At 35.7% G+C, this 14010-nt stretch overlaps 2 protein-coding genes across 3 annotated transcripts; one reads left to right on the top strand and one right to left on the bottom strand.

Moving 5' to 3' along the window:
- Positions 1–63: 63 nt before the first annotated feature.
- LOC113048975 (serine/threonine-protein phosphatase PGAM5, mitochondrial) lies at positions 64–4200 on the bottom strand. 2 transcript variants are annotated; one of them, XM_026210964.1, is made up of 6 exons: positions 3750–4200; positions 3029–3201; positions 2815–2940; positions 1718–1806; positions 1302–1435; positions 64–786 (listed from the first exon to the last, which is right to left on the bottom strand). In XM_026210964.1, the coding sequence occupies exons 1-6, from the start codon at positions 3944–3946 to the stop codon at positions 636–638; spliced, it is 870 nt and encodes a 289-aa protein (XP_026066749.1). In that variant the 5' UTR covers positions 3947–4200; the 3' UTR covers positions 64–635. The 2 variants fall into 2 exon arrangements, with proteins under 2 accessions (XP_026066749.1, XP_026066750.1); XM_026210965.1 differs by having other exon boundaries at positions 1302–1432.
- A 1550-nt stretch (positions 4201–5750) lies between these two features.
- On the top strand, positions 5751–8831 carry LOC113048972 (BRI3-binding protein-like). The gene is made up of 3 exons (XM_026210960.1): positions 5751–6113; positions 6925–7027; positions 7198–8831. The coding sequence occupies exons 1-3, from the start codon at positions 5934–5936 to the stop codon at positions 7605–7607; spliced, it is 693 nt and encodes a 230-aa protein (XP_026066745.1). The 5' UTR covers positions 5751–5933; the 3' UTR covers positions 7608–8831.
- Positions 8832–14010: the final 5179 nt, after the last annotated feature.

The raw sequence follows: 14010 nt of genomic DNA, 5'->3' as shown, positions 1-14010 counted from the left end.
ATGATCTGGACATTTTTTTAATCCATTACCTTACTCAAACATTGAATGACACTTGTAAACAACTCAATTCATTCATTTTTTACTGCCGTAAACAATAACAACATCCTCAACCTTTCAGTGGCAAGATACTCACATTTCACCGTGCTTCTAAAGCAATGATAAACGATTCCAAGTAAACCGTGCAAATACACACCAACGCCAAAACAAGGCATCCAGAGTTTGCATAATGCTACTGGAAAAAAAAAACCTTGTCATATACATAAAAAAAGTACACTTGCTGGTTAATTCCACCTTAGTTCACACAAAGCATGGCACAGGAGTGTCTAATTGAAAGAAACATCAATAATTCTCAACTTGCTTGTTTTAAAAAAAATACAAAACCAAATCACTCAAGACACTTGTGGGGTCACTGATCAACACAGAAACACATGGTAGAGTTGCAAATGAAAATTTCACAGCAATCTTCTCCTAAAGTTGATGAATATGAAATCGCTTTCCGTATTCTAGAATATTGTGACTCTGAAAAAACATTCAGGAGAAGATTTAAGGAAATCCTTTGCAACTCTACCATCTGTCCATCTCAACGATCTTCAGTTCTAGGCTGATTTGAGGCATGCTGGTCTAGCTGGAGAACGTCATGTCCGTGTCAGTTTATCTGGAGGCATGAAGCCCGAGTCTCCCAGCGCTCTGAGACCTACTCGGCCACTGGGACGAATCGTCAGCCAGGTGATGCTGCCGTTGTTCAGGCCCATCCTCAGCCAGCCCTCTGGAGGAAACTGCAGGGCCCTGAAGACACATTTCCATTACAGTCATGCTTTTGACATTTTCTCTGAAAGAGTGGAACAGTTACCTCAGGTTCCTCATTTTTGGGTGAACTAACCATTTAACTAATTTGAGGTATGAGCAACAGCAATAGTGATCTTTGACATTGCAAAAACCACTGAAAAAAGTTTGCAAACAGTTTTTCATGAATTCCATATATTTAATATGGAAGCTCATTTCTACCACATAAGAAAATGATGCAAATAAACCATAAAAAGTAAAAAAAAAAAGTAATTTTTATCACAATTCATAATTATGAACTACCAAAGCATAATAACTTTTTTCTTATGCTGCTGAAATGGGCATCTATGAAACTTTTGCAACCACATACAAACGTAACTATAACAAAGCGCATACTTACGATTACATTCGCTCTCTGTGGACAGACTGCTCTGGTTTTTATAAAAGTTTTTTGTTTTTATGAAAGCTTCAAAGAGCACAAAAAGAAAGACTGCGCTGAGTAGCAAGTGAACACAAACCTGCACACAAAATAGCGGATGACATTAGCGTGACAGACGATGATCTCGTAGCTGTCCTCCTTCTGCTTGGCGTCCGCTCGGTGGATGTAGCGGCGGAACGCTGCCTCGATCCGCGCGCCGTCCTCATGGTACTGCTGAAACCAGCACAAGAGTTTCACAACCATCCACGTGAGGAGAGGAAAGACTCCGCAGAGCAAAACCAAACTCAACATACTCCAAAAAACATTTCAGACATCAAGCTTTAAGATGAGCAGCAGGGAAACAAGAACAGTAGTACACCAGCAGTAACCTTAGAAGCTTGTTCTATTATGACTCATATGAGTCATCAACAGAAACAAAACACATAAAGACAATAAAAACACATGGGCACTAACAGACAGTGGCTTCAGACTGGTTATTGAAGACTTTGCACTGACCACTGCTTCAGGTTTCCAGTGTGTGACCGGTGGGACAGGCTCTATGGGAGCACCCTCTCGCAGTAAATCACAGCTCACAAGCTCCACATCTAGAACACAACATGAAGAAAAGAACAGTTCAGCATCTCTACTATGGCAACACTTTACATATTCATCCTTTAAAAGCCTTTTTAAAGTCAGGGCACCTTATTTATAAAGTACTTTGATTTTAAATTCAATTTATTAGAACTAAAAAAGACAGGTAAACAGTCAGTAATAAAATAGGAATAAATTTAAATTAAATAAAGAATAACCAATTAAATAAATTTGATTGTTTTTTCAATACAATGCCAGCTTCTATAGCTATATTCTTGCCAATCGCAGGTTTTACGGTAGTTATTCCAGATATTTAAATGTATGACGTGTCCTTCAAGCATCTCTCTTTTTCTTTGTTAGCTAAGTTATTATTTTCATTATTTTATTAATGCAAACTCTTTAACCACAAATGTTGCTGCTTTCAAAAGATGCCATAGTGAAATTAAATTAAATTAAATTTATGCATTTAGCATATGCTTCTATCCAGATCATCTTATAGTAGATTCAGGCTATACATGTTTTACCTAACATGTGTTCCCTGGGAATTGAACCCACAACCTAGCGCTGCTAATGCAATGTTCTACCACTTGAGCCACAGGAACACACGCTGTTATTATTGTTATTATTATTATTATTATTATTATAATCTGCATTTGAATTAATCAGTCCCTGTAACGTTCAACGTTATTGAACCACTTTTACTACAGTACAAGTTAAGGGGTAAAAGTAAAGTGCTTGCATGATTCTTTAGTTAAATTACATGTGTAAAGTATTTTTAGACCTTGCTTAAAGGTTCATAGTTCATGTTTCCTATTCTAACATACAATGTCATTACATTTTTATAGATAAAACTACTGCTATCTAGATATAAACTCAAAACAACCATGAATCTTGTATGATTTTTTTTTTTATATCGATATTTGGTTTTTGAGAATCGATACAGTATCGCCAAAACAAAATAATGTGATACACACATGCATCGATGTTTTCTTCCACCAATACTCTTCAGAATGAGTCTGTACCTGGCAGGTGTTTGCTGATGATGCTGGCCGTCTCTGTAGCTCTGGTCATGGAGGAGTGGATGAGAACGTCGTACTTCAGTCCGAGCGCCGCTAATCTCTGTCCTGTGTACTCAGCCTGTTCACGTCCTGCAGCCAAGACAGAAACCAGCATGTCATCTACTAATAGATAAGTTTGAGCACTTCCATCATTTGATATGTGCTGAGGGACCCGTACCTAAAGGCGTCAGTATCCTCTCTTTATCTCCATCCCCCTTGAGGTTGTACTGCGAGTGTCTGATGAGGAAGATGTGGCGTGTAGCTTTGGGTTTGCTGTTCTCCGCATCCGGACTTCCACCGTCACCAGTGCTCTCCTTTCTCTTCCCGTTAACCAGAGATGAGGGATCACGTCTGAAAGAGTCAAAAAGTGTTCAGACTAGCTATTCCCCAAGTAGGCCCATTGAACTCAGTCCAGTAAATAATGGTGAAGCATACGCTGCATTGTTAAGAAAATAACTACAATAAACAATAAAATAGTTGATAGAGTTTTAAAATATCACATTCATGTGTCTTATTAATGTTAGAAAACTATTAACCTATTAAATGTCAAGGGCCCACTTGCTATTACATATTTTTAACAGTAATATCTTAGTCTGAACCTAAAGTAATCTTGACAAACTATATATTATTGGAAAGCTTAAAAACTGTAGTTTTGATATTTGGTGACTTATTTTTTAAATATTTTACAGAGCAGCTGTAGTTTATTAATATGCAAGTAGTGAACAAGGCATTAAACCTCAGGCTACACTTATCGTCCTATTATGATGATTTTTGGACATGGTGCCACTTCAGCACACGTTACGGTTTTCTGTCCACGTAATACCTTATTATTCTTAGAGATACGTCAAAATATTATTTGTACACTAGTAATCAATCAGAAACAAGGTTCTATTGCTTACTTGTCCCAGTTATAGTCCCATCCGTTCGCAGTGGGCCATGCCGGAGGCTGCGCAGCGTGCACGGCAGCCAGGGTCTCTCTCAACCGGCGTCGGTCTGCGAAGTAGCCGTGTTTATCTGCCGCGACCGCCGCGCACACCAGAACCGCGGATCCGCCGGCGAAGCCGCACGCAAGACTGATCGCTCTCCGAAACGACATGACTTCAACAAGAGTAGTCAACGGAGAGTTAACGGCTGCTATGACGCACTGCCACAGAGTCACTCTGCTGAGGAAGTGCCGCCGTTTCCTCCTTTCACACAACGTCAAGCAAAATGACAAACTGTCACTGGTACCTCGCCATGACCATTAAAAAAAATAAAAACTTTTTCTTCCTAAGTCATGTGTAAGAGAATGTATTTGGACACAAGAATCATCCAAAAGCAGTCACGACGAATATGTGAAAACATCGACAAAAAAATAAATATTTTAAAATAAAAGTCCCCATCATAGAAATTAACAGTTTTCATGTTGTCAGAGTATTTCTTATAAAAAAATATTTATTAAACATTTTAAACAGTTTCAAATATGCTTATATGCTTGTGCGTGTATCATTATTATTTTTAAAAACAAAAAAGGCATATTCTGAAAAACAATTCGTGTGCATTATAGGGAATAATATTCTGAATATTTTACAGTTGGTTTAATTCCTTTATCTCAAATAATGTCAGAGTTTAATGGATTTATATTATTTCATACATTAAAAGTTGTAAAATTATTATAAAACACATAAAATTGTAATTCCAAAAGTGGAGCTTTGTGCAGGATGTTTTTATGAACATTTTATTATTGGATTTCTATTATAATTACACATATAGGTAAATTATTAAATTATATTATTAAAACAACAGCAGCAAAGAATTTAATTGGCAAAAAAAAAAAAAATGAATGTCAAACGTCAAACTAACTTTACCGCTGTTAAATCTTGATTGTGGTTTATTTATTAGTTTCAAAACATTGAATAAAATACAATTCAAATTCAAAACAAAATCTTCATTTTATTTAATTCTATCTACACGTTGACATGTTTACTTAATTTAATTCTACACTTTGACATATTTATTTATGTCATATTTATTTTATGATTTCTGTTTCTGTACATATCATTCCATTTTGCTCCAGACCTGTAGACGTAAAATGTCAGCAAAAGTTAACCCATGAGTAGCAGATTTCTGATTTAGATTATGGTGGTGATAAATTTTGCTGTTGTTAATTACAAGTTGTATTTTATTTCGATTGGACGTATCATATATCCACATATCTGTCTCTTGAGCTGTGGTAAAGTTGAAGAAATTGACTGGTAAAACACCACAGAATATAAACTTTACAACTTTATTTACCAAGCATAAGATATACAACAAATACAGTATGTCCTAATGCACAATACACACAAAAACACAAACTCTACACTAATAAGGTCTAAATTAGATTATGGTTGTACTGTGTATGGGTCAGCAGCAAATCAAAGGGAGACATCTGTACATGATACAAAATAGGATAGGTATGGAAAGTAAGAAAGGGGGGAGGAAGGAACAAGTCATAATAAACAGACTGAGGATTGGACATTGCAAGTTAAACAAAAATCTTCATATTACAGGAAAACACCCAACAGGATTATGTGATGAATGTCAGGAGGAGCAAACAATTAATCACATCTTTATGTCATGTAAGAAATATATACTAGAAAGGCAAGAGTTCAAGAATCAGCTACGGGAAATAAGTATATTAGAATATAATGTTAAAAATATAGTAACATATGGAAATAATGACCAAGGACGGAGATATTTGTGTAATTTTCTAAGGAGAACTGGACTGGAAAGAAGAGTTTAAATAAATAAAAAATTGAGTAAGCTAGAGTGAGACAACAGATGGCAGTAATGCAACACTATGAATGCCAACTGCCGTAGAAATCCAATGAAGAAGAAGAAGAATATTTTCAGACTTCCGGTGTGGTACCGTTCGTTCACCGTTTCAGTTTGCCCCCCTGCTCCAGCTCTATTCGCGCGCACAGCTTCTTCCTTCCTTCTTTCGCAGTATCTTCTTCCGGAACATCACACCTCTTTATTCAGCGTATTATAAACTCTATTCGACCGCTACCATCCAGAATTTTCTCAATTGCATATCACCGGTTGTCAGGTCGCCTACAAGGATGAAGGGAGCGAAACTAGCCGTGGTTTTCAGCGTGTGTTTGGCCTTCTTGGTCCTGACTGAGGCGGCTCGGAGCAAGAGAGACTCCAGCAGCCAGAACAGCTTCAGGAGGGCGGCCACGAGCTTATACCAAACCTTCAGCAGCATCTTCGGAGAGGACAACATGAGGGCTGTGCACAAGGTCCGTATAAGATTGTGCGGTGTTATCTTGCTGCTTAAAAATATAGTTTTGTCTGCAGGTGCACTAGTTTAAGGCATGAAGAGATCATCAGCTACCAACGGCCGTGTTTCAACATCTAGTGAGCTGCCTACCTAGAGAGCACACTGTATCGGCATCTTTCTGTTTATCTCGGTCACTAGGTTCTGGGTTTTGTCAGTGTCGTGTTATATAAATAGTATTATTATTATTATTATTTATAATAATAACTTGAGTAAATACGTGATTTTTCAATATTGTATAATTTAAAATGATTTGAACAATAATAGTAAATTAATAGTCTATTAATTATGCACATTAAATGCCCTCAAAAACATTGCTGACTTATTTTTTCAGAATGTATTTACTTGTTATATATATATATATATATATATATATATATATATATATATATATATATATATATATATATATATATATATATATACACACATATATATATATATATATATATATATATATATATACACACATATATATATATATATATATAAATAATGCCACACATTATATACTGTTTTGAAATGGGAAGAGGGATATGTTTAATTGTCAGAAAAATAATGTTACAATGCAGTGTAATCAAAAATAAAATTAACTGAATCTAAATCTATTGTAATTTATATTTAAAAGTTAATTTAGATAATAGGTAGTTGGGTGATTTTCTTCTGTGACCTTTGCATGTTTTATAATGTCCACACTAATACATGTTTGCTCTTTTGTCATATAACTCTTTTGCAGTCTTCATTAATTAAAAAAACCTTTCAATGTTTTGCAGTTCTTCTCAAAAACGACAGAGGGGTTTGTTCATGGAGTCGATTTATTAGTGGACGCCTTGTGGAAGCTGTGGGTGGATCTGCTCGATGTAATGGGGATCGACTGTAAGTCTGCATCAGAATTGCTGCAGTTATGTATGTCAGGGACTGAAATAGCACTTCTTCACTGTTTGTGTGTGATGCAGAAAAATCATGTCCTTAAAACCTCCTTCGTATCTCTCCCTTCCCTCTCTTTGCTTCTCTTTCCATCTGTCTCTGTTTTATTCTCTCCTCAGCCTCGAATCTGACGCACTACTTCAGCCCATCGTCTGTGTCCAGTTCTCCTCCTCGTGCACTCCTCCTGGTGGCAGCCTTGCTGTTGGCTTACTGGTTCCTGTCCTTGTTCCTGAGCGGTTTCTTTTACGTCCTCCACACAGTGTTTGGCCGTTTCTTCTGGCTGGCCCGCGTGGCCCTTTTTGCCCTCTCCTGCCTGTACATTCTGCAGAAATTCGAGGGTGACCCGGAGAAGGCAGTGCTGCCACTGTGCTTCATAATGGCCATGTACTTCATGACAGGACCGGTGGGAGCATACTGGAGGAAAGGGGGAGGATCTGGAAATCTGGAGGATAAGATCGACAACCTGGATACCCAGATCCGTCTCCTTAACATCCGCTTGAGCAGAGTGATTGAAAACCTAGAGAAATGAGAGTCAGAGGTGTGGTTTGTGAGATGGCATAAGAAGAAAAAAAATCCTTTTTTTTTTTTTGTTTTTCAGGATGTCCCAACATTTTAGTCAGGCAAGAATTGTATGTGACCGATTTCCTAGATGGTATGTTGAAATGATTAGATCCACCCTATTGTTGTGTGTAATGTATTATAAGTGTCCACTTCTAAAGTAACTGCCCATCTTTGAGCAAATATCAGGATTTTTTGTGGGTCTGTGTGTGTCTGCAAGCCTTGAGTTGAGTGTGTTAGTCGTTTGTGCAGTGTTAAGCCCTTTTTTCCATTAACTGTGTTAGGGCACTTTCTATAAGTGTGTGTTATTTATCAGTCATTAAGGCGATGCAATTGAGAGTTAGTTCACTTGAATCACTCAAAGTGTGAGTAAAAATCAGTATCACTGCATTTTTATTTTACTTTTTCACATCTCCCTTGTCTCTTCTTGAGGTCACCAGAGGTTACTCTGAGTTCAGGATCGATCAGGGATAGAGATGTATGTGGAAATCGCTTTCAGAGAGCAGCTAGTCATCAGAAGCGTGAGGATATTAGACCGGTGTCTCTGTCCACCTTCAGTCGAGAGAGAGAGAGAGAGGTTCTCACGTGCTAGGTAAAACCTGGTCATGCACTTTGGTCTCAGCATGAGATTATTGTATTAATTACGGTATATTTATCCTTTTAATACCCTTCTAGAGCTGGATTGATTAAATATTGTTTTAATTCTAATACCTGTTAGTGCTGCTTAGTAAAATCATTTTAAGAAAGTGGCCTCTATGGTTTGAACCACCGTGGCATTTTGTTTATTAGAGATTTCTGATTACTAATCTAATCTGTTTGTAATCTAACCTTTTTGGATTTTAATTCGTCGTGTTTTTGCTAATTTGCTAAACCGTTGTAGTCCAAGCTAATTTGCATGTCTTTTAAAATCTATTTCGAACATTTATTATTACTGCTTGATAGATAAAAAAAAAAAAAAAAGACTTTAAGTAAAAAATTTACATGTTTTTCCATTTTAAGAGAAAGATTATGAATGGTCTGTGTTCAAGTATATTTTCATTCCATATAATGCCATTATTTTATGATTTTTTTTTTTTTTTTACACGATTAGTACTGCTGTATTTAATAGTACTGTTGAAAAGTTTGTAGTCAGTAAGATTTTATTATATGACGTTACTGTTGTTCAGGCAATATGTTTTATATATTATTAATTTTTGTTATTTTTTTTAAATAATGTTAAGTTCTTTTAAGCCTATAGTGCATTGATGAATCCTGAAAAAAAGTACCATAGTTTCCAACAAAAATATTAAGCAGCACAACGGTTTTCAACTTTGATTATAATATATGAAGTAGTGGACAGCAGTGAACATTGAAAGTAGGTTTATATATATATATATATATATATATATATATATATATATACACACTGGGAACATATCTTTTTATTTTGTGTAATATTGTGAAAGGTTGTGTTTACTGTGAAATCAGTTTTTTTTTTCGTTTTTGGTGATTTACGCTACTGAATTATACTTTTTTTTCATGTTCTGTTTGTCTCCAGTCAGTTATTTTAAAGTTGTCATTCTTTCAGAGTGAGAGTTTTGTGGCGTTAAGCCCTCGTGTCAGTGTTAATGCCATTCTATACTGTTTTTAGATATTGATGAAATTTACTTTTAGCAGATATATGATCAAAATGTACAGTCTTTCTTTTCCTGGACCTCACTGATTTTAGTCCAGAAACTGGCCCTCACTTTTCCACCAATCACAGTTCGATGCTGCGACGTAACCCAAGCCTTCTGGAAAGCACTAATTTCAAGAAGATCCCTTTGTTTTTTACTGTATGAATGTGTGAAGGAACTCATATAATATAAGCACCAGCCTTGAAGAATATCCAAATAGCAAACTCTTGTGTACTTGCAATGTACCAGCATTATTGTACAAGTACTGGAGACAACTAATAATAATTACACTCATACTTGTCTCAGCAAAAACAGTCCTGTATTTATAATTGTCTTGTGTACTTGCATATCTGTGATGAATGAGAAGCCACAGTAATATACCATGGAAAAATGCTCTGGATCTTATGATTACAGAGTGAATGTGCTGAGTTTGCTTGCAGAAATATGTATGACAGGTGTTTTCCTAGCCGCACTGTTAGCAGTTAATATCATTCTTGTAAGTTGCAGTAACGCATCGTGTCCTTAATTTATTTTTGGAATATTATGCATTTGATTAATATCTGTTATATTCTATATGAGGGAGTTGTACTCACTTGACCAGAAAGACTCAGTTCTCTCTCACAATGTCTCAGATCCCAGTTGACTGCACCAGTGCCATTTATTGTGTGTTGAGGATTTTTAATCATTGATTGATTTGTACTAGAAAGCATTGAATCTTTGGGAAGTCTAGACTTTAACTGGTATTTTTGCATTGTAAATGCCTAGATTTCTATATCAGGGTTGCTTTGTGCTGTATAAGTTTCATCAGGACTGTTTACCTGCGCTGTTGCTTGCTGTGGTATTATTTGCGCTGTCTGTAACCTGTATGTCTTTTATGAAATTTGTTCAATGATGTGGTCCAAAAGTGATTTAATAAATGTGTTATACAATTTGACCAACTGTTCTTGAATGTTTTTTTTTTTTAATAGTATTATAGTTTATATTTGCTCACACCAGGGTGGGAAAATAACAGGTGCTTGTGGCCAAAAATGCAGCACAAATGGAAGTTAAAGGGGGGGGATTCATTTCGACAATCGATTATAGCTGTCGAGATTAAAACAAAATGTGAAAATGAATGTAAAAAGTCTATTCACTTAATTAGATTTTCATTCGCTCTCACTGCATCAGATCAATAGCAATCGACGACTACCGATATCTGTCATAATACTGCAGCAGCTCCTGTGTTTAAATGTAATCAGTTGTTATTGGCAACAGTTTAAAGTGTTTTGATTGATTGAAGCAACTAGTTAAATTATGTGACAACAGACAATTATTAATATGGTGATAATAATCACCCTTGCGAATCTAAAAACACTCCTGGAAATGAAATTACAGTGGACAAAAAGTTAAACAGTGGACACTGAAGTTTAAGTTTTTTTTGGGTGTTTATGAAGTTGCTTCACCTCATAATTTGGACATAGGATGTTGTATGTGGTGCAACAGACACTTGTTTGAACATTGCTTCATTTGTTTCTTCAAATGGCCTCCGCTGAACTCTACAGATCTAGTCAGTTCTGTCTGTGAAGGGTTAAATCACGTATATGGTCTGACACACAGCTAAGCAAATGGATGAGTTTAGCATTCCAAAGGTGCTTTTGAAGATTGAGCAAATTTTATGTTTGCTCTGCAAAAAATGGTTTGGGATATAATCAGTAATACTGAAGCTGATCCAACAGATCATTGCACAAATGAAATGAACGTTATATAATGCTGGCAGCACAACTGTTCTGATAACTAGGTGAAAACTATTAGCTGCATTTGGCATTTGATATTTGGTTTCCTCATACAGTTTAACACACTGTGTCTAAAATCACCTCCATGTATGTTTTTTCTTCTTCTCTGTTTTGTCATACTCTGGGATTCTGTCTCAAACATGTCTTGTCTTATTCAGCCATCTGCATCCCTTGTTATCCCTGTTTCAAATGCTGTCTTAAATGGCTTACATAATATGTAACAATCATAAAGAACACTGTGTATTTAAGACATCCATATTTGGCTTGTGTATAAATATAAGTGCATTGTTGCTTTTTTATTTCTTGTGCCCAAAGGGCAGACATGACCCGATTACTTTTATAAAAGCACATTTATGGCACTAACCTTTGTGGACTTCATATCAGTCTTACTAAGACAGACAGACAGTTAGATTTCCTTTTTCTTTTCTTTGTTCCTCACTTTTGTGTTTATGTAAATGCATAGGCTTACAGATACACTGAATCTGTGAAGATTACGCCAGTAAAGACCTCAGGATGCAAGTGCAAAGAACTGCAATTCTGTTTTAGCACAGTTTATTGTATGCACATTGGTGCACGTTTGATTTTAGTATATTTCAGTGAAAAGGGATTTTGTATAGAGAAAACCAGAAATTGTCCAACAAACATAAAAAATGTAAAAGAATAGTTTTAAGATTTCATGGTGATGGGCATTTTTGTCATTCCAGGACAATGAGGACTGATATGCAATTATGTAACAGTGATCTCGATTTGTTATTTTCTGTATTTTCCTATTTCCTGTATAGCTGCTTTCAGTGTGTATAGTAAAAAGCACTGTACAGATAATTTGAAATGAACTAAAAACTAAATTCAATGTGTTGCAGATCCAGTGTTTTGAATTAATTTATATATTAAACCTTTTTTTTATTGCTTCCAGAAATGTTTACATGATTAATTTTTTTCATAGATCTTTTTTATCTTTTAATTTCATTACATCTAAATATAAATCAGCCAAGGTTATATGGCCAATCTATGAAGCAACTCCTAATTGCTAAATGTTTTATTGATATTGATGAAGTTGGCCTTGGAAATCACTGCTGGTGACTCAGCAAAAATATTCAACAGCTCTATACAATCCAGTACCCTTCTCTGGTTCTCTCATGTTTAGAAAACACAAGTCACCTGTATAAATTCAAACTAAATGTATGTAACATTTAACGCAGAGCCACCTTTCACACGTTAACCTATGTTTTTCCCATTCGATCGTTTTGCTGGCTCGTGATTGGGCACACCTCTAAAGTATCCCTTTTCTATTGGCTGGGCGCTTGAGGCGGAACGGCTGTCTGACTTGTGATTGGTTAGTTTTTCCGTCTGTCCATGTTGCTTTCTCTCGTGCCGAGGTCTCGGCTGATGTGAGACCAGCTTTAGGAACCAATAGAATAAAAGACATGCTAATTATGGCGCAGACAGATATTCCTCCGCCAAAGCCTAACAGTGATGCTTTATCTAAGACCCTTGGTTAAGAACAAGTATTATATACAATATTCTGCGTAAACAAGAATCTGTGTAACACTTTTAGAGGCTCTTCAATGCTACTTTTAATTGTTCTGCATTCTATAACAGGAATTATGCGTATTCCTTATCCATACATATGTTATCAAATATATTGTAAGCACGGATAAATGCAGTGTGAAGTTCAAAATAATTGTCCCAAACTGAGACTGAGATTTCATTCTATCACACTTATTAGTTGGCATCACTTAATCGTTTTAGTTTATTAAGCTTATAAATAAATAACTGATGCCCCATCCGTAAACAAATCGTTCTTTTGAGGCGATTCTTTTCAATCAAGTGATGAATTGCTTCACAAACACCTTTCTGAAAGACTCGTTCGCTGACTCACTGAATCGATAACAGATTTGACTCATACCCTGAGCCACAAAAACAGTCTTAAGTATCTCTAGTATATTTGTCAAGATTATCGATTTTTTTTATGCCAAAATCATTATGATATTAAGTAATGTTCCATGAAGATATTTTGTAAATTTCCTACCATAAATATATCCAAACATAATTTTTTTTATGAGTAAATTGCAATGCTAAGATCTTTAAATGTGATTTTCTGAGTATTTAGATTTTCTAAAAATTAATTAATTAATGATTTTATTTTATTTTATTTTATTTTATTTTATTTTATTTTATTTTATTTTATTTGCACCCTCAGATTCCAAATTTTCAAATAGTTGAATCTTGGCTGTTGTAGGCTCTCTCTACCTGTTTAATATTTTAATAAGCTGAATAATTTATGCAATACAGAGAACTAAGTCAAATTGTATTACAAACAAACCTTGTTGCCCTTTAAAGGTGTTTTAAAAATAATTTTAAAAACGCAGTATATTGCATATTATTTGCATATGTAAATATAAGTTTATTCAAACTTTTAAGAGAATGTCATTTGGGATGTCAGGGGCGAAGACATGAAGTTGTGATGATGATGATTAATACTATCCTTCTCAGAAATAAACTCTTCTGAAGAACCGATTGGCAGAAATCAGACGGATTTCCTTTCCAGTGCTATCTATCTTAGATAGAACAGATAGACCGTCCAGCATGAATGTGCTAGCCAACAAATGCAAATGCTGGTCCATTAACTTTCTAAAAAAAATATATATTTTTCAATAAAAACTCCTTTAAAAATTGTTTAATCATAAACCTATATTTGTTTTAAAACCTGGCACTACATAAGAATCGGAAGAACACATGGAGGTTGGTAGGGTGGTGTGTGGTTGCGCGGTGGGCGGGGCTTCCGCCGCGTCTAGTTGATTATGTGCGGTTGACGCTCGGAAGTGATCCATGTGTCTGAGTTGCACCAATACACGATCACCAGATCGGCCTGTTTAACTCCCGTAGAGCGTTTCTTGCAGTTTTTATAGGTTATTCACGGCATACCGACGCGTGTCGTCCTATCATC

This window comes from Carassius auratus, chromosome 30 (assembly GCF_003368295.1).
Source record: "Carassius auratus strain Wakin chromosome 30, ASM336829v1, whole genome shotgun sequence".
Lineage (NCBI taxonomy): Eukaryota > Metazoa > Chordata > Actinopteri > Cypriniformes > Cyprinidae > Carassius > Carassius auratus.
Note: the sequence above shows the minus strand (reverse complement) of the source record. Positions and strands in the feature narration are given on the sequence as shown.